We start from the raw sequence: 20,738 nt of genomic DNA, 5'->3' as shown, positions 1-20,738 counted from the left end.
TTATTTCTACCAACCCAGACGGCATGTTAGTGTCATTATACAGCGGCCATTTTAAATTTCTAAAATCAAAATAACTGAACAAAAAGACGTGAAACTGTTGCTGAAGGGCTCAATTCAGTTAAGAGCAAATACGAAGCCTGAGAATTCCAATATTTAGAGAGCTAAATCTGATTAATGACTGTCTCCTATGTGTAAAATTCCCCCAAAATGTGAGATATAAATGTTTGTGAGATATGTGAGATATAAAGACCAAATAAAAAAAATCTCTGGAAACTGCCAGTTGGAGCCAAAATGGAGGGATGTGCAACTGGCAGCGGAGCAGTGAAGCAGTGTCCATGCTTATCACTTCCACACCTGAATGCTCGTTAGTTTCAACATTATTAATAAATCTGATAAGTAAAGCTAATAAAAGCTAATAAATCTGTTAACGTTGCAGCAACGGTTTAAATGTTAGCATGTTAGCAAAAAGAGTCAGTTAGTGGGTTTAAAAATCAATCTGATGAAGGCACGTCACTGTTTTTAGCTTTGAGCTAACTGAAGGAGTAAAACGTTTCCGTCTCAGCGCACGATTTGTGCGTCCTCCTCGTTCAGAAGGTCCGCGAGTCTCCCCGTCTGTTCGTGTCCGTCCCCGGCCGTAGCTTCGTGGCTCTTCCAGTTCTGCTTGTTCTTCGCAGCCAAACAGCCGATCCTTCCAGCTGCTCTTCCATCTTTCCTCGTCGTCTTCGTGCGTCCCGCTTTCTTACCCGTCTGCTCCGAGGTTAAGCTCCACCTCTCCGGCTCCTCCGGCCTGCCGCTGGACTTGGCCGCCGGATGCAGGGCGGCGGGGGTGCAGCACGGACACATCGTGCGCTTCCGCGTCCGCCCCAGCCTCCTCGTGTTCGTGTCCACGCACGTCTGAGCCTGCGGATGGGCGGCGGCGGCGTCCAGCGGCTTGGGAAGGTCGTTTTCATCAGGGAAGTCCTCGTCTATCGGCTCCACGTAGCCAATCGCCGGCTCGGCGTGACACGTTCTGCCGAGCGAACTCTGGCTCGAACAGCAGTTCTTCGGTTCTGAGTTCAGCTTGAAATGAGAGCTTTTCAGAGGAGTGACGTTCGTTAGCGGAGATGCTAACCGTTCGTGTTCACTTAGCACTTTGTGGACGTCGGGTTCTTTTGGAACGTAAATGTCCCGTGAGGAGAGTTCTTTCTCTTTCAGGCCGCTCGCCACTTTATCGTCCTCCTCCGCTGACCTTATGGGCGCTGCCTCGTCCATCTTTAGGAGGCGAATTTTCACATCTGCTGTGATCCCAAATATCTGCCTCAGGAGACGGTCGGACCTGTGACGGCGTTCTGGTGCCAGAGGAGGTTTGGAGCTCTGTGAGCAGGAACACAAACAGACAAAAAGCATTAATATGGAGAACACCTGCACAGCAGACTGGTTTACCTCACCTGTCCTCAGTGGTTTGCTCACGTAAACTGCATCAGTCAACTGATCAAAACATAGGAATACACTTTCAGGTCCTCACCTCCTCTTTCTGAGCATGTTCGCCTCCGCGGCCACAACCTGCTGAACTTCCTGTTTCTGCCTCCGCCTCCATGTGGTCCACCTGTTGGGTGAAATGAAAAACATACGAATACACTGATAAAAATATAACTTGAGATGGATGTGTTACAGATGTATTTCAGGTGTATTTCAGGTGTATTTCAGATGTGTTACAGGTGTGTTTCAGATGTGTTTCAGATGTGTTACAGATGTGTTTCAGATGTGTTACAGATGTGTTACAGGTGTGTTTCAGATGTGTTTCAGATGTATTTCAGGTGTATTTCAGATGTGTTACAGGTGTGTTTCAGATGTGTTTCAGATGTGTTACAGGTGTGTTTCAGATGTGTTTCAGATGTATTTCAGATGTGTATTTCAGATGTGTTACAGGTGTGTTTCAGATGTGTTTCAGATGTGTTACAGATGTATTTCAGATGTGTTACAGGTGTGTTTCAGATGTGTTTCAGATGTGTTACAGATGTGTTACAGGTGTGTTTCAGATGTGTTACAGATGTGTTACAGGTGTATTTCAGATGTGTTACAGGTGTGTTTCAGATGTGTTTCAGATGTATTTCAGATGTATTTCAGATGTGTTACAGGTGTGTTTCAGATGTGTTTCAGATGTATTTCAGATGTATTTCAGATGTGTTACAGGTGTGTTTCAGATGTGTTTCAGATGTGTTACAGATGTGTTACAGGTGTGTTTCAGATGTGTTTCAGATGTGTTACAGATGTGTTTCAGATGTGTTACAGATGTATTTCAGGTGTATTTCAGATGTGTTACAGATGTGTTACAGATGTATTTCAGGTGTATTTCAGATGTAGTTCAGATGTGTTACAGATGTGTTACAGATGTATTTCAGGTGTATTTCAGATGTGTTACAGATGTGTTTCAGATGTGTTACAGATGTATTTCAGGTGTATTTCAGATGTGTTACAGATGTGTTACAGATGTATTTCAGGTGTATTTCAGATGTGTTTCAGATGTGTTTCAGATGTGTTTCAGATGTGTTACAGGTGTGTTACAGGTGTGTTACAGGTGTGTTACAGATGTGTTACAGATGTGTTACAGGTGTATTTCAGGTGTATTTCAGATGTGTTACAGATGTGTTTCAGATGTATTTCAGGTGTATTTCAGATGTATTTCAGATGTGTTACAGATGTGTTTCAGATGTGTTACAGGTGTATTTCAGGTGTATTTCAGATGTGTTACAGATGTGTTTCAGATGTATTTCAGGTGTATTTCAGATGTGTTTCAGATGTGTTACAGATGTGTTACAGGTGTATTTCAGATGTGTTACAGATGTGTTACAGATGTGTTACAGATGTGTTACAGGTGTATTTCAGGTGTATTTCAGATGTATTTCAGATGTGTTACAGATGTGTTACAGGTGTGTTACAGATGTATTTCAGGTGTATTTCAGATGTGTTTCATATGTGTTACAGATGTGTTTCAGATGTGTTACAGATGTGTTTCAGATGTGTTACAGATGTGTTACAGGTGTGTTACAGATGTATTTCAGGTGTATTTCAGATGTGTTTCAGATGTGTTACAGATGTGTTACAGATGTGTTACAGGTGTGTTACAGATGTATTTCAGGTGTATTTCAGATGTATTTCAGATGTGTTACAGATGTATTTCAGGTGTATTTCAGATGTGTTACAGATGTGTTTCAGATGTGTTACAGATGTGTTACAGGTGTGTTACAGATGTGTTACAGATGTATTTCAGATGTATTTCAGATGTGTTACAGATGTGTTTCAGATGTGTTACAGGTGTGTTACAGGTGTGTAACATGTGTTACAGATGTATTTCAGATGTGTTACAGATGTGTTACAGATGTATTTCAGGTGTATTTCAGATGTATTTCAGATGTGTTACAGGTGTGTTTCAGATGTGTTACAGGTGTGTTTCAGATGTGTTACAGATGTGTTACAGGTGTGTTTCAAGGCGCGTTACAGGTGTGTTACAGCAGTGTTTCCCAACCTTTTTTGGCCTGAGTACCCCCTCACACATACAACGCATGCGATGATTCTCCAAAAGTAGAGCAACACAATGGTTATTACATGAAAATCATTTTATTTAATATCCTTAACTTCAACATAAAATTCTCAGGCTTTCTCTCTCTTTTTTCTAACCTCAGTTGGATTCAACATAAGAATAAAAAACATTTTCTTGAAATATAAATAATTAACCAAAATAGTATAAATGCTAAATCAAAATAATCTTCCTTTATTAAAAAGATAAAAAAAATAAAATAAAATAAAAAAAAACTCCCCTAATGGTACTGCAGGGGGTACGCGTACCCCCAGTTTGGAAACACTGTGTTACAGGTGCGTCTCGGGTGCGTTTCAGGTGCGTTACGGGCGCGTTACGGGCGCGTTACGGGCGCGTTTCAGGTGTGTATTTCAGGTGCGTTTCAGATGTGTTTCAGGTGCATTACAGGTATGTTTCAGGTGTATTTCAGGTGTGTATTAGATGTATTTCAGGTGTGTATTTCAGGTGTATATTTCAGATGTATTTCAGGTGCGTTTCAGATGTGTTTCAGGTGCATTACAGGTATGTTTTAGGTGTATTTAAGGTGTGTATTAGATGTATTTCAGGTGCATTACAGGTCCGTTTCAGGTGCGTTTCAGGTGTATTTAAGGTGTGTATTAAATGTATTTCAGGTGCGTTACAGGTGTATCGAAGGTGTGTATTAAATGTATTTCAGGTGCGTTACAGGTGTATTTCAGGTGTGTATTTCAGGTGTGTTTCAGGTGTGTATTAGATGTATTTCAGGTGCATTTCAGGTGTATCGAAGGTGTGTATTAAATGTATTTCAGGTGCGTTACAGGTGTATTTCAGGTGTGTATTTCAGGTGTGTTTCAGGTGTGTATTAGATGTATTTCAGGTGCATTACAGGTCCGTTTCAGGTGCGTTTCAGGTGTATTTAAGGTGTGTATTAAATGTATTTCAGGTGCGTTACAGGTGTATTTCAGGTGTGTATTTCAGGTGCGTATTTCAGGTGTATTTCAGGTGTATATTTCAGGTGTGTATTAGATGTGTTTCAGGTGCATTACAGGTCCGTTTCAGGTGCGTTTCAGGTGTGTATTAGATGTATTTCAGGTGCATTACAGGTGTGTTTCAGGTGCATTACAGGTGTGTTTCAGGTGCATTACAGGTATGTTTCAGGTGTGTATTAGATGTATTTCAGGTGCATTACAGGTGTGTTTCAGGTGTGTTTCAGGTGCGTTTCAGGTGTATCTCAGGTGCGTTTCAAGTGCGTTTCAGGTGTGTTACAAGTGTATTTCAGGTGTGTATTTCAGGTGCGTTACAGGTGTATATTTCAGGTGCGTTACAAGTGTATTTCAGGTGTGTATTTCAGGTATGTATTTCATGTATGTATTTCATGTATTTCAGGTGCGTTTCAGGTGCGTATTTCAGGTGTGTTTCAGGTGCGTTTCAGGTGTATCTCAGGTGCGTTTCAAGTGCGTTTCAGGTGTGTTACAAGTGTATTTCAGGTATGTATTTCATGTATGTATTTCATGTATTTCAGGTGCGTTTCAGGTGTGTATTTCAGGTGTGTGTTACAGGTGCGTTTCAGATGCGTTTCAGGTGCGTTACAGGTGTGTATTTCAGATGTATTTCAGGTGCGTTTCAGATGTGTTTCAGGTGTATTTAAGGTGTGTATTAGATGTATTTCAGGTGCGTTACAAGTGTATTTCAGGTGTGTATTTCAGGTGCGTTTCAGGTGTGTATTTCAGGTGTGTTTCAGATGTGTTTCAGGTGTATTTAAGGTGTGTATTAGATGTATTTCAGGTGCGTTACAAGTGTATTTCAGGTGTGTATTTCAGGTGCGTTTCAGGTGTGTATTTCAGGTGTATTTCAGATGTGTTACAGGTGTGTTTCAGATGTGTTACAGATGTATTTCAGATGTGTTACAGATGTGTTACAGATGTATTTCAGGTGTATTTCAGATGTGTTTCAGATGTGTTACAGATGTGTTACAGGTGTGTAACAGATGTGTTACAGATGTATTTCAGATGTGTTACAGATGTGTTACAGATGTGTTTCAGATGTATTTCAGGTGTATTTCAGATGTGTTACAGATGTATTTCAGGTGTATTTCAGATGTGTTACAGATGTGTTACAGATGTATTTCAGGTGTATTTCAGATGTATTTCAGATGTGTTACAGGTGTGTTTCAGATGTGTTACAGGTGTGTTTCAGATGTGTTACAGATGTGTTACAGGTGTGTTTCAAGGCGCGTTACAGGTGTGTTACAGCAGTGTTTCCCAACCTTTTTTGGCCTGAGTACCCCCTCACACATACAACGCGTGCGATGATTCTCCAAAAGTAGAGCAACACAATGGTTATTACATGAAAAATCATTTTATTTAATATCCTTAACTTCAACATAAAATTCTCAGGCTTTCTCTCTCTTTTTTCTAACCTCAGTTGGATTCAACATAAGAATAAAAAACATTTTCTTGAAATATAAATAATTAACCAAAATAGTATAAATGCTAAATCAAAATAATCTTCCTTTATTAAAAAGATAAAAAAAAATAAAATTAAAAAAAATAAAAAACTCCCCTAGTTGTACTGCAGGGGGTACGCGTACCCCCAGTTTGGAAACACTGTGTTACAGGTGCGTTTCGGGTGCGTTTCAGGTGCGTTACGGGCGCGTTTCAGGTGTGTATTTCAGGTGCGTTTCAGATGTGTTTCAGGTGCATTACAGGTATGTTTCAGGTGTATTTCAGGTGTGTATTAGATGTATTTCAGGTGTGTATTTCAGGTGTATATTTCAGATGTATTTCAGGTGCGTTTCAGATGTGTTTCAGGTGCATTACAGGTATGTTTCAGGTGTATTTAAGATGTGTATTAGATGTATTTCAGGTGCATTACAGGTCCGTTTCAGGTGCGTTTCAGGTGTATCGAAGGTGTGTATTAAATGTATTTCAGGTGCGTTACAGGTGTATTTCAGGTGTGTATTTCAGGTGTGTTTCAGGTGTGTATTAGATGTATTTCAGGTGCATTACAGGTCCGTTTCAGGTGCGTTTCAGGTGTATTTAAGGTGTGTATTAAATGTATTTCAGGTGCGTTACAGGTGTATTTCAGGTGTGTATTTCAGGTGCGTATTTCAGGTGTATTTCAGGTGTGTATTTCAGGTGTATATTTCAGGTGTGTATTAGATGTGTTTCAGGTGCATTACAGGTCCGTTTCAGGTGCGTTTCAGGTGTGTATTAGATGTATTTCAGGTGCATTACAGGTGTGTTTCAGGTGCATTACAGGTGTGTTTCAGGTGCATTACAGGTGTGTTTCAGGTGCATTACAGGTATGTTTCAGGTGTGTATTAGATGTATTTCAGGTGCATTACAGGTGTGTTTCAGGTGTGTTTCAGGTGCGTTTCAGGTGTATCTCAGGTGCGTTTCAAGTGCGTTTCAGGTGTGTTACAAGTGTATTTCAGGTGTGTATTTCAGGTGCGTTACAGGTGTATATTTCAGGTGCGTTACAAGTGTATTTCAGGTGTGTATTTCAGGTATGTATTTCATGTATGTATTTCATGTATTTCAGGTGCGTTTCAGGTGCGTATTTCAGGTGTGTGTTACAGGTGCGTTTCAGATGCGTTTCAGGTGCGTTACAGGTGTGTATTTCAGATGTATTTCAGGTGCGTTTCAGATGTGTTTCAGGTGTATTTAAGGTGTGTATTAGATGTATTTCAGGTGCGTTACAGGTGTATTTCAGGTGTGTATTTCAGGTGCGTTTCAGATGTGTTTCAGGTGCATTACAGGTATGTTTCAGGTGTATTTCAGGTGTGTATTAGATGTATTTCAGGTGTGTATTTCAGGTGTATATTTCAGATGTATTTCAGGTGCGTTTCAGATGTGTTTCAGGTGCATTACAGGTATGTTTCAGGTGTATTTAAGGTGTGTATTAGATGTATTTCAGGTGCATTACAGGTCCGTTTCAGGTGCGTTTCAGGTGTATCGAAGGTGTGTATTAAATGTATTTCAGGTGCGTTACAGGTGTATTTCAGGTGTGTATTAGATGTATTTCAGGTGCATTACAGGTCCGTTTCAGGTGCGTTTCAGGTGTATTTAAGGTGTGTATTAAATGTATTTCAGGTGCGTTACAGGTGTATTTCAGGTGTGTATTTCAGGTGCGTATTTCAGGTGTATTTCAGGTGTGTATTTCAGGTGTGTTTCAGGTGTGTATTAGATGTGTTTCAGGTGCATTACAGGTCCGTTTCAGGTGCGTTTCAGGTGCGTTTCAGGTGTGTATTAGATGTATTTCAGGTGCATTACAGGTGTGTTTCAGGTGCATTACAGGTGTGTTTCAGGTGCATTACAGGTGTGTTTCAGGTGCATTACAGGTGTGTTTCAGGTGTGTATTAGATGTATTTCAGGTGCATTACAGGTGTGTTTCAGGTGTGTTTCAGGTGCGTTTCAGGTGTATCTCAGGTGCGTTTCAAGTGCGTTTCAGGTGTGTTACAAGTGTATTTCAGGTGTGTATTTCAGGTGCGTTACAGGTGTATATTTCAGGTGCGTTACAAGTGTATTTCAGGTGTGTATTTCAGGTATGTATTTCATGTATGTATTTCATGTATTTCAGGTGTGTGTTACAGGTGCGTTTCAGATGCGTTTCAGGTGCGTTACAGGTGTGTATTTCAGATGTATTTCAGGTGCGTTTCAGATGTGTTTCAGGTGTATTTAAGGTGTGTATTAGATGTATTTCAGGTGCGTTACAGGTGTATTTCAGGTGTGTATTTCAGGTGCGTTTCAGGTGTGTATTTCAGATGTATTTCAGGTGCGTTTCAGATGTGTTTCAGGTGTATTTAAGGTGTGTATTAGATGTATTTCAGGTGCGTTACAGGTGTATTTCAGGTGTGTATTTCAGGTGCGTTTCAGGTGTGTATTTCAGGTGTATTTCAGATGTGTTTCAGGTGTATTTAAGGTGTGTATTAGATGTATTTCAGGTGCGTTACAGGTGTATTTCAGGTGTGTATTTCAGGTGCGTATTTTAGGTGCGTTTCAGGTGTGTATTTCAGATGTATTTCAGGTGCGTTACAGGTGTATTTCAGGTGTGTTTCAGGTGTATTTCAGGTGTGTATTTCAGGTGTGTTTCAGGTGTATTTCAGGTGTGTTTCAGGTGTGTATTTCAGGTGTATTTCAGGTGTATTTCAGGTGTGTTTCAGGTGTGTATTTCAGGTGTGTTTCAGATGTATTTCAGATGTATTTCAGGTGTGTTTCAGATGTATTTCAGATGTATTTCAGGTGCGTTTCAGATATATTTCAGATGTATTTCAGGTGTGTATTTCAGGTATGTTCCAGGTGTGTTTCAGATGTATTTCAGGTATGTTACAGGTATGTTTCAGGTGTATTTCAGGTGCGTTTCAGGTGCATTTCAGATGTATTTCAGGTGTATTTTAGATGTATTTCAGGTGTGTATTTCAGGTGTGTGTTTCAGGTGTGTGTTTCAGATGTATTTGAGGTATGTTTCAGGTGTATTTCAGGTGTGTATTTCAGGTGTGTTACAGATGTATTTCAGGTATGTTTCAGGTGTGTTTCAGGTGTGTTTCAGGTGTGTTTCAGGTCCTCACCTCCTCTTTCTGAGCATGTTCGCCTCCTGCTGGACGTCCTGTTTCCGGCTCCGCCTCCATGTGCTCCACCTGTTGGGTGGAGGTGCTCCGCTGACTCGTCACTCCTGATCCACCATCACGTGTGTCCTGTTTTCCGGACGGGCTCTGAGCTGAATCATCCGTCCTGCTGGTGGAGCTGATCGAGGCCGTCCGGTGCGTCTGCTCCACCAGCTCCAGTTGAGTTCTGAACATCGACTGTGGCGCTGATCCGGACTCGGACTCGGGCTTGGGTGGAATATACGACACGAATATGACGTTGTCTTCATCCAGATGAGGGAAGTCGTCCTGAGCGTCGTCGTCATCGCACAGATCGATCACCTCGCTCGACTCTGCTGGGGTTCTGAGGTTCTGCTCTGCTTGAGGCGCAGCCGACCCGACGACTTCGCTGATTTCCAAACTTCTCTTTGCCGCTGTGGATTTAAACGACGATCCGCACTGGTTGGCCACAAAAAACACCTTCCCGTTGCAAACCACCAATGCGTTTTCCTGTCCCGGTGCGTCACCGCTCCGCAGAGCGTTTTCTCTCTCGGAAACGGATCGAACCACTTCTGAAACGGCCGACGGAGCGGCGCCGTCCTCCTCTTCGATCACCCACCTGGTGGGGCTGTTGGGCCTCTGGGAAACCTTTGGAATCAGTTTTAAATGGGGTGCAGCTCCTCTCGGAGGGAGTCCACGTGAGGCGGCGTTTGATGTCTCGGAGAGCAGCTTCAGAGCGTGAGGGGCGGCGCCGCTCGGCTCAGGAACGCCTCGATCCACGGTGGCGACGGGCGACACGTAGACCACGCTGGGTGAGCCCGAGCCGGCAGAGGAGCTGGCTGGTGACGTAAAGATCTGCTCCTTAATGCCCGGAGGGAGCTGGGACGCTGGGACTCTCTGGACCTGTGCAGTGGGGGGGATCTGCAGGCACTGTCCTCTGGGCAGGGCTGGAGATTTCACCGTCACTGGAACCGGATACGGAAGTCTCACTGAGGTGCCCAGACGTGCTGAAGGTGCCGCAGTCTGAGGAACTCTGGCCACTGATCTGACAGTCTGCTGCTTGTTTACAGAGTTACTCAGGACCGAATCCGCTTGATAAGGAGGGACGTTCAGGGAAACCTTCTTGCTGATCATCTGCTGAGAGGCCGAAAGATTCAAGGTGGACTTTTTTGCCATGAGAGAAAGTACCGCGGCTGCGGTTTTGCTGAAGTCTTTCTGTGGCGTCGGATCGGTTTTGTGCTCACTAATCGGAGTTTGGAAAAACCGTCCGTTGACCATCTGGACAGGAATGAGTTTTATTATGTTCTTCCCATCGGCTCCGATCGCAGGCATTGCTTGGTAGAAGACGCCAGTCCTGCTGGAGCAAAAAAAACAACAAAACACAGATTAAAAGGAGAACAAATATTATATAATAATATGATATTATTATTACAAAGAATTGGGACAAAGCAGGTCTACTTCTTTATAAAAGATCGGAGCCACTGGAGGAATGTTTCCTCTCTGCTTGTTTTTAAATTCATTTAAATTATTTTGTTTCTCTTTATATTATTTTATGTATTTTTAATGCTCTTACACTTCCCTGCTGCAATGATTTTATTTTATGTAAAGCACTTTGAATTGTTTTGTACATGAAATGTGCTATATAAATAAATTTGTTTTGATTTGATTTGATTTTGAATCAGATGGTTAATATCAACAGGATTTCTCCACAGGAGGTAAACAATAATTTAACTGATTAATTTCTCACTGAAAAGCTGCAAAAAACTGTGGAGATTTTATTATCTAGTGCACACAACATAAAACGATTCAGAGGACACACAGATACCTCATTTCTTTATACGTTTCCTGGAAAAAGAAATGGTTGCAGCTTGCATTTCTTTAAGGAGTCTTCAGGAACAGTTCTCCAGGCTTCTTGAAGGACATCCCAAAGCTCTTCTTTGGATGTGGGCTGCCTTTTGTTCCGTTCTCTGCCAACATGACCCCACACTGCTTCAGTAATGTTGAGCTCCGGGCTCTGGGGAGGATTCATCCCTCCATCAGACCTGCTGCCACTGATTTTCAGCCCACTTCTTGTGTCCTTTGGCACAGCTCAGCCTTTTCTCCCTGTTTCCCTTCCTTAAGAACGGCTTCCTGACAGCCACCCTTCCATGGAGCCCATTTCTGATGAGGCTTGGGCCAACAGCAGATGGATCAGCTGAAGGTCCAGATGCATCTCTCAGCTCCTGTGTCAGGGCTTTGCTGGATGTTTTCCTCTTTCTTAAGGACATCACTTTCAGATCCTGTTCATCTGCTGTAGATAGTTCTTTAGGCCTGACACTTCTTCTTCTGTCCTCCACTTGTCCAGTTTCCTCAAATGTTTTAAGGACACACTGCACACCATGCTGAGATATGCCAAGTGTTCAGCTAACAGCTCTTTGGGAATCACCTTGTTGCTGCAGAAATCCTGTTTTCTGTCTGTCACACTGTGTTATCTTTGCTGTTTTTCACACATGCAGCTAAAGAAATGGGAACAAAGTGCCTGAAGATACAATTTAAAATGGTTCTTTGCTAAGTTGTCTGTTCTGTGTGGACACAACACATGTGGGTCGACATGATGTCGATTAATTAGATTACAGCTATAGTTGGGTTATACTCCTTATCTGAGCAAGGGTAATTCTCCTTGGATATATGGCGGTGAATGAATGGGATCAGAGGCACAAAGCGTGTCATACCCCGGTATGATAGGTGGCGCTGTACCCATTCCAGCTGTTGCTAATAGAGCCACTTCCTGTTGACCTCTTCACCACCAACAACAACAACAAACTCAGGCGTTGGAGAAAGATGGAGAACGCAGAGCCAGATGAAGCTACGTCCCTCTACATTTGGTCTGTGATGAGCTGCTTGTTGCACAAACTCGATGCCCAACGGAGCATTCTCCATCGCGTTGTTTGTTTCTTTCTGACGGCGACAACAACAGGAATATCGTCTGCTTTGACTTCCGGGTCACGACCCCGGGAAAACATCTGGAGCATGCGCAGAACGCAAAGTCTGATTCACCACGAGCTTCAGCGTCTACAAGCACGAGTTATCTCAGGGTCTTAATCTGACTGTGAGTAACCCGATCCGATCCAATTTTTAGTCAAACTAAGGTGTATACATGAACTTAATAACTCAGTCTGATTGTAATTTAGCCAATAATCTGATTCTTTCAGTGCCATGTGACCCCACTGAGTGGTTCATCCCTTAAGTTAGGAGCCTTTTTTCTGCTTGAATGATTCATAGGTCAGAGTTAAGTGGCTTAACAAAGAAAATTCCTCTGAAATGAGTGAAAAAGCATTAAACGACCAAAGAAAAACTACAGAAAGCTGGAGAACTATTTGATCAAGACCACTTTAAAAGTTTACAGGAAAGTCTGTAAGTCTTGGAAGTGTTACGACCGGCCCATATAACACAAATATAAAGAAATGAGGATTGAAATAAGACTTTTACACAGTACAGTATGTTTACCTGATCTTTGAGCTCTGACCTCAGTTTTAAAGACTATGAAGAAAACTCCTAAATTACTACAAAATTAGTTTGTTTCAATCACATTTAGATGCAAAAATCTAGCTGCTTGGACATATGTTAGCTGCATGAAAACAGGTTGGTTTGGGTAATAAACCCATCCATGATGCTGCCATGCTTTTAAGTTCAGACCCAAAAACTATTAAACCAAAACAGAAATTTAGTTCTAACGTTTCAGTTCAAGGAACTCATCTCCACTCATTAATTCAGTTGGTGCAAATGCCTTTATCACATTTAATTTAGTTATTTGTTTATTTGTGACAGGACTCTGCATATTAATAAACATACATTGTACATATGCCAGATTTAGCTCCAAGGCTCATTTCCATCTGCAGTCCTGCATTATTATTTAAGTCTCTAATAATACCTGTGAGCTGGATCCATTTCGTCTCTGATGGGAGTGGTGATCAGCTGATTTTAACGTTCCCAATCGGCCGTTTGAGGAAACGTAAACGATGCCACAAGGGACAGAGGGACCGGATAATTCCTGGCGCGGTTACTTCCTGTTCACGTCTCCATGTTTTTTGGCGTTAGAAAGTAGAAGAAGAAGAAGACGCGACAGCTTCTGTTGCGGCTTCCGTTCCCAACGTATCAACAACGAGTCTTTAACCTCACTATTACCACTGGTTTCCGAATAAAACACATCTTTATTCGCAAGGAAAAAGTCTTTTCTCGTAACATTTTTCTTCTGGCGGCTCTCATCATCGGAAGTGTTCAGTTTCCATGTCGGCTTCCGTCGGTTGTGACTTCCGGTTTGTTACATGCTAACAATTCCATGTAGCAAACCGGGTTCAAACTGGCTGTTTATGCGTGAAACTAGCCACACGGTGCACATTAAACCCGATGACTCTTTACTTTAGCTACATATCGTTCTAATATATATCTAACAGAGTCCATTAACATTTACTGACGCCATACAAAGGGCGTAGCAACACAGCAGTTACAGCAGCTAACGGAAGTTAGCAAAACAGTGGTTTAGCTAACGTCCGGTCAAACGTTACAGGTTCCGGTTCAATTGGATGGTGTGTCACACCGTGTTTGTGGTTTTTGTGTTTTAGGAATTTAAGTCCCTTACATATTTAATGCTATTAAAAAAAGCTATGACCTCATATTTAATAGTATTGATGCATATTTAATGCTACATTTAATGGCATCTATATTAGCTTCTTGTTCTTATTCTGAATGTTCAAGAAAGCTTGGTGACCAGTGCATGAAGGCACTGAATGTTTGTCCTTTTACTGGAAGGATTTGAGATCCACTGACTCATCCCTGATAACAAATAAGAGTGTACAAGGTGATGAGAATCGGTAAATTGTAGCAGGTCTGCCGATAGGGGGGTACAAACGGGTATTTTGTCCCGGGCCCAGGAATGGGGGGGCATAACTGGGCCCCTATGAAGTTGCGATTAATTATTGTATGTTTCCTTCAAAATGTGTTGATTTGGGAAGAAAAGTGCTTTATTTGCATTTAATAAATGACTTCTGGATCGTTTGCCTTCATTGCCCTTAAAAAAAAGGGCCAATAACCCCCTACCACCCCTATTCCAAAAATGGTTTGGTCTTTGATTACGGAGAAGAAAAAAAAACGACATCATTTGACCATAAGCGGTCATTGCGCGTTAGTCGAAATGCACAGATCAGGAGCGCAGAAAAGAAAAGAAAGGCGGAAAAAAAAAACGAAGAAGCCAAGAGGGGTTCTCTACACAAATATTTCACAAAAGACTCAGATGATGCAGCAGGTACCAGTACAGGCAGCTGTGCAGCAGAGCCAGGTAAGACACGGCCAACTTTTCCCAGCCCCGTGAAGTAACACCAGGCACAGGCGGCGTGCCAATCATATTAGCACCACATGAGGGGATAGCAAGTCACACGGAACTCAATATCAGACAGAGAGAGCATTGAATCATTTCATAACCACAATGGCTTAATTACACTGTGTTTCATAGGCCTATATTTAATTGAATCTAGGAATATGCGCATTAGTCCGCAAATATGTCCAAATGTTTCAGGCACGCACGCCAATCAGGCTGAATTGATTTGAGAATCATCCCCGGTCAGCTGATGGCAGCCAGTGTAACGCAGCTCTGGTTTAACCTTATTTTGTTTAAAATAAGCCAGTATAGACATGGCAACGTGTGAAATTGCCATTTAGATAGAGTTGAATGTAACGAATGGGTTATAAACGTGACGTTTTGGGGTTGCCTGTAACTTTCGTTTAGACTGATTTAACTTGACACTCGCCAGATGAATGGGCTCCGCCTTGTTCCCCGAACATTCTCAGAAAGTTCAGCGGACATACACGCGGGTCTGGCGATAAATAAAAGTACCCTTAACATGATTCCCTTGGTCAAGTGAAAAATGGTTGATGAAATGTGCAGTTTATGAGCTCTAAATGAATAAAATAGCGTGAGTTTTATTATGCTAGGATTCTGAAAGCCATAACTCCACTCAGTCCATATCCAGGCAAAGTGGTAAATAATCCTTTTAGTTTATCCGCAATAAATGGGCGTGTCACCCCCGATCAGGAGACGTGTTGTGTTTGGGAGCTCAGGGAATTTAAGGGTAGGAGAGACTGGGAAAGTAGAGGTGGGTGTGGGTGGGTTGCCAGGGGGGGGCATTCAGAGAATTTTGTCCCGTGCCCAGCCAAACCTGTCAGCGGCCCTGAATTGTACTTTCATAAAAGAATAGTCCTCGTGTGTTACGACTGCACCTTCCACAATATCTCCTCTTAAGCTCATCTTGTTTTGGTGTCTTATTCCAGGCATTAGTTGGGCTTTGGAAAGCTTATTTCCAGAATGCCGCCATAATAGTGGCAGCCTGCTGTCGTAGGTCCAGACATACTGTCATTATTTCTCAATGCCAAGTACACCAAGACTTACGCACTTGGTAGTACGTAGGCTACTTGGCAAGTTTGGGTCAGAAGTATGAACTACAGAGGACGCCGTACGGTTATCCTGCATTTGGGACAGCAGCATATGTTGAAGCTAAACTATCATATAGCTTCACCTTTATCTCCACATCGATACTGTCAATAAAACCTGCTCTACCTGGATTTATTTTAGACACATTACCATTAATAATTCATATTAACAGTATCCATGTTCTCTGTGGTAGTCTGAGTGCTTATAAACCAACCGCTGGCAGAAAAAATAACGCAGGAGGAAGCTGTGGTTGTGTTCGTAGCTTGTTTTTAGTGAGTGGATGACAAAAACAAGAAATAAACCTTTAAAATGAGCTGAGTGGTAGCTGCTGTTGTTGGTCTGCTTTACCATGAAGCAGCACAACTGAGTCACCGCTCCTAAAACATCACAGCAAAATTTTAAACAACTGTAAGTATGGACCAATCCTATATTTGACATCTAAACAAACACATTACTGCCTGAAATCGTTCAGGTACTGACTCCCATACATAAGACATTTTAATATTTTGAGAATCAGTTGTGCGTCGTCCCCTCTGCCGTCTTTTCTTCATCTGGAGTGCAATGCCTTCTGGGATACTAGGCTGCCCAAATCCACACAAGTCACTCCAGAAGCATCCTCAGTAAATGAAACTCGTCTTAAAACCCATTTTTATTCCCTTGCTTTTAACCCAGCATGAGACTCTGTTTCTGTTATTGTTGTAATATTGTTATTGTTTATTATTGTTTTTACGTTGCCCAGCCCTAAATTTAACTGTACTCAACCGGCTTGAATTAGATTAGAATTGGACTTTTTGTCAACTCGTTTACAGTCTGTTTTGAAGTACCTTGAGATGATTTATGGTGTGATAAATAAACTGAACTGAATACCCAACACTTCAATGCAAACGAGCACAAACCCATGAAGCGCTCAGGTCCAAAGATAACGACCAGTTCTTTATGTCTTTAAGACATAGTCTGACCAGCTGATTGGTTCCATCTGGTTCCACAGATAAGTACAGCTGAGTATCATCTGCATAATAGTGGTAAATTTATGCCATGCTGTCTGATAATGTCACCTGATGGAAGCATGTATAGAGCGAAAAGAATGGGTCCAAGCACAGAACCCTGAGGAACTTTTAAAGTTTCACTTAAACAAGCTTACATCTGTCAGATAAATATGATAAATCAGCCAAATTTTGTTCCTTTAATCCCAACGTGTTTAGGAATACGTTGTTCTAACAGGAAAAGCACAGACAACTAGTTTGACAGGAAAATATCCCCTTAAATACCTGGAAATGGTCTGGAAGAGCTAAAAAGCCAGAAGAGTTTATAAATGGTGCTCTTCTCAGTTCTCTGTTGGTGTAAGGAAATGCTAAAATTTCCCTTTACGGTGTGTCGAAATCAGTGAAAGTGAAGCAAGTCAAGACTTCTGCTTCCAGTCGTGAGTCAGAGCTCTGAGAGTAAACCGTTTGAGTCGTATTTTTCTTTATTTCGTAAGACGTGTGAATCATTCATGTTGTGATCGAGTCTCATCTTGTTCGTTCCACCTACTTTTACAGTGTTTTCTAGGTTCTACTGTGAATAAAATAGCTTTGCAGAACATTGTTTTTATTGGATCTTTACACGTTGACTCGACTTTTTTAGAACTCAGATCGTGAGATATTCGACAAACTTTTCTGTAAATTTCATGCAACCATATAAACAAATGACGGTTATCAGGGTGATTCCGGCAGCCACGAACGCCAGCGCGGTGGTCCAGAAAGCGAACAGGTACACGGTTCTGTTGCAGTATGGTGCAACAGAACCGGTGCTGGTGAGGGCCAAAGTTTGAATATGTTCTATAACATCTTTAACATCAAATGTGTTTATATTAACTGATTGAATTCATTCAAGGTAAACACAAGAAACTTGTGCTAAAGGAAAAAATAAAAATAATGGACCAGACTCAGTGAATATTTCCCTATACGCCCTATATAGAAGATATAAAAACACTACATACAGTAATTTAGAACATTCTGTATTTATTTGAACTCAATAGATTGCAGCCTGCCATATGATGCATAGACATAAATTAATAAATAAATTCTGACCCGAAAAAATGGAGTGTTGTTTGTTTTCGAGTGGCTCCGTCTCCTTCGCTGGGGCTCAAGCTAGCTGCATTTGGGCCTGGGGTTGGGTTAGCTAGCTGCCTTTGGGATTGGGTTAGCTAGCTGCATTTGTGCCTGGGCTTGGGTTAGCTAGCTGCATTTGGGCCTGGGGTTGGGTTAGCTAGCTGCATTTGGGCCTGGGCTTGGGTTAGCTAGCTGCATTTGGGCCTGGGGTTGGGTTAGCTAGCTGCATTTGGGCCTGGGATTGGGTTAGCTAGCTGCATTTGGGCCTGGGGTTGGGTTAGCTAGCTGCATTTGGGCCTGGGCTTGGGTTAGCTAGCTGCATTTGGGCCTGGGATTGGGTTAGCTAGCTGCCTTTGGGATTGGGTTAGCTAGCTGCATTTGTGCCTGGGCTTGGGTTAGCTAGCTGCATTTGGGCCTGGGGTTGGGTTAGCTAGCTGCATTTGGGCCTGGGCTTGGGTTAGCTAGCTGCATTTGGGCCTGGGGTTGGGTTAGCTAGCTGCCTTTGGGATTGGGTTAGCTAGCTGCATTTGTGCCTGGGCTTGGGTTAGCAGCAGCATTTGGGCCTGGGCTTGGGTTAGCTAGCTGCATTTGGGCCTGGATTAGCTAGCTGCCTTTGGGATTGGGTTAGCTAGCTGCATTTGTGCCTGGGCTTGGGTTAGCAGCAGCATTTGGGCCTGGGGTTGGGTTAGCTAGCTGCATTTGGGCCTGGGCTTGGGTTAGCTAGCTGCATTTGGGCCTGGGGTTGGGTTAGCTAGCTGCATTTGGGCCTGGGATTGGGTTAGCTAGCTGCATTTGGGCCTGGGGTTGGGTTAGCTAGCTGCATTTGGGCCTGGGCTTGGGTTAGCTAGCTGCATTTGGGCCTGGGATTGGGTTAGCTAGCTGCCTTTGGGATTGGGTTAGCTAGCTGCATTTGTGCCTGGGCTTGGGTTAGCTAGCTGCATTTGGGCCTGGGGTTGGGTTAGCTAGCTGCATTTGGGCCTGGGCTTGGGTTAGCTAGCTGCATTTGGGCCTGGGGTTGGGTTAGCTAGCTGCCTTTGTGCCTGGGCTTGGGTTAGCAGCAGCATTTGGGCCTGGGCTTGGGTTAGCTAGCTGCATTTGGGCCTGGATTAGCTAGCTGCCTTTGGGATTGGGTTAGCTAGCTGCATTTGTGCCTGGGCTTGGGTTAGCAGCAGCATTTGGGCCTGGGCTTGGGTTAGCCAGCTGCATTTGGGCCTGGGCTTGGGTTAGCTACCTGCATTTGGGCTTGGGTTAGCTAGCTGCATTTGGGCCTGGGCTTGGGTTAGCAGGAGCATTTGGGCCTGGGGTTGGGTTAGCTAGCTGCATTTGGGCCTGGGGTTGGGTTAGCTAGCTGCATTTGGGCTTGGGGTTGGGTTAGCAGCTGCAGAAGCAGCAAGTGCTTCATATTCGCATGGGTTGATGTAAGGTGCTTCATTAGATTTGAGTTACTTGAGGCAGATGTGGATAAAGTTTTTTTCCCTGGGCATAGCGTCCATGTTACATTCTTGCCTTTTATCTCCACGGGTGAGAAGTAGTGCCAGTAATTACCGGAGCCGTACGGCTCTGGTACTTCCAGTTAGAGAACGCTACCTTTGAACTTCTCTGGCTCGTCGCCATTGTCGCTGTCTCGTGTGTGTTTAGTCGTCAGCGCGTGCAGTGAGACAGCGTGAGCAGGGCATTCGCCCACACAGCCAATCAACATCGCATTTGCAACGGTGTCATCACCCCCACCCCTGCTCTCTCCAGGCAGCAGGCAGCTGATGTGTAGCCGAAAGCCGAACAACCAAATTGTAGTAACGCGTCACTTTATATTCTCAGTAACGATAACGGCGTTGTAACGATGGGGAAAGTAATTAATTAGATTACTCCGTTACTGGAAAAATAACGCCGTTATACTTAAACGCCGTTACTCCCAACACTGGTCATGAGACTTGGAACGTTTCTGCTTTTACATTCTTACTTTGAGAGAAAAAAATTCTATTATAGTCTGTAACAATTACAGAAAGAAATCATATTCTTATAAACTGTTATTCCATTGGTGTCGTATTACTTTCTTCAATCAAGTCTGTTTTGATGCCTTAAAATTAGGGCTGGGCGAGTTAAAGTGATACTCCGGAGTAGATTCACCCTGGGGTCATTTGAACCGTGACATCCAGCCAAGTAGCCCACCCAAAGTTTTTTCGATCTTGGCTGAACATCAGCTGAGTTACTGAGTTATCCCGAATAGCTTCGTACACAAGGGTTAACGGACCCTGGCAGTATCTCCAAAATTACCACACTAAAATCACATGCCATGATACCAAACTTCTACAGTAGTACAAATATGGTCTGTACTCACCAAACGATGCATATGGAAGTTTGTACATAGTCCAGGAGTTTATTATTATCAACACAAGCCTGATAGCTTCTCTGCAGCTAAAGCTGCGTCGACGTCACTTCCTTGATCTGGGAGCTTCAAAGTAAGATGAGGGTTGATCTACTACTGTAGACAACAAAGTATATGCTATATTCTACATGATTTTTTATGAATTTTTATGTTGTAGAGTTGTGAATTTATTTTTTCAATGGAGAAATTGAGCATCCTTGCTTTGTTGTCTACAGTAGTAGTTCCAGTCTAAAATATCACTTAAAGGCAAAACACACAACTGATAGCAGCAAGTCATTCAAGGAAACAGACAGTGGAGCGAGGCTTCTACATAAAAACTACAGAAAGATGCTGATGTTAAAAGTGTGTTTGCACAACAAATGTTATGGCACTTTCATTCATGTGGCAGCACATTTAAAATAAAGCTAAATGCTAAAAGCTATACACTACTTTTGGATTCATTTTTGGATTCTGCGTACAAATGCGATTAATCGTGATTAATCAGGGAAATCATGTGATTAATTAGATTAAACATTTTAATTGTTGCTCAGCCCTAAATTTAACTGTACTCAACCGGCTTGAATTAGATTAGAATTGGACTTTTTGTCAACTCGTTTACAGCCTGTTGCCTTGAGATGATTTATGGTGCGATAAATAAACTGAATAACCAACACTTCAATGCAAACGAGCAGGAACACACGATA

General features: G+C 42.6%; 1 protein-coding gene across 1 annotated transcript; it reads right to left on the bottom strand.

Annotated features, from left to right (window-relative positions):
• Window positions 1-558: 558 nt before the first annotated feature.
• On the bottom strand, window positions 559-13,495 carry lrif1 (ligand dependent nuclear receptor interacting factor 1). The gene is made up of 4 exons (XM_075475459.1): window positions 13,030-13,495; window positions 9,105-10,476; window positions 1,505-1,585; window positions 559-1,353 (listed from the first exon to the last, which is right to left on the bottom strand). Exons 1-4 carry the CDS (start codon window positions 13,044-13,046, stop codon window positions 559-561), a joined length of 2,265 nt encoding a protein of 754 aa, XP_075331574.1. The 5' UTR covers window positions 13,047-13,495.
• Window positions 13,496-20,738: the final 7,243 nt, after the last annotated feature.

The sequence above is a fragment of the Odontesthes bonariensis genome, chromosome 10, assembly GCF_027942865.1.
Source record: "Odontesthes bonariensis isolate fOdoBon6 chromosome 10, fOdoBon6.hap1, whole genome shotgun sequence".
NCBI classification, from domain to species: Eukaryota; Metazoa; Chordata; class Actinopteri; order Atheriniformes; family Atherinopsidae; genus Odontesthes; species Odontesthes bonariensis.
The sequence above is the reverse complement of the archived record's forward strand: the minus strand, read 5'-3'. Positions and strand labels throughout refer to the sequence as shown.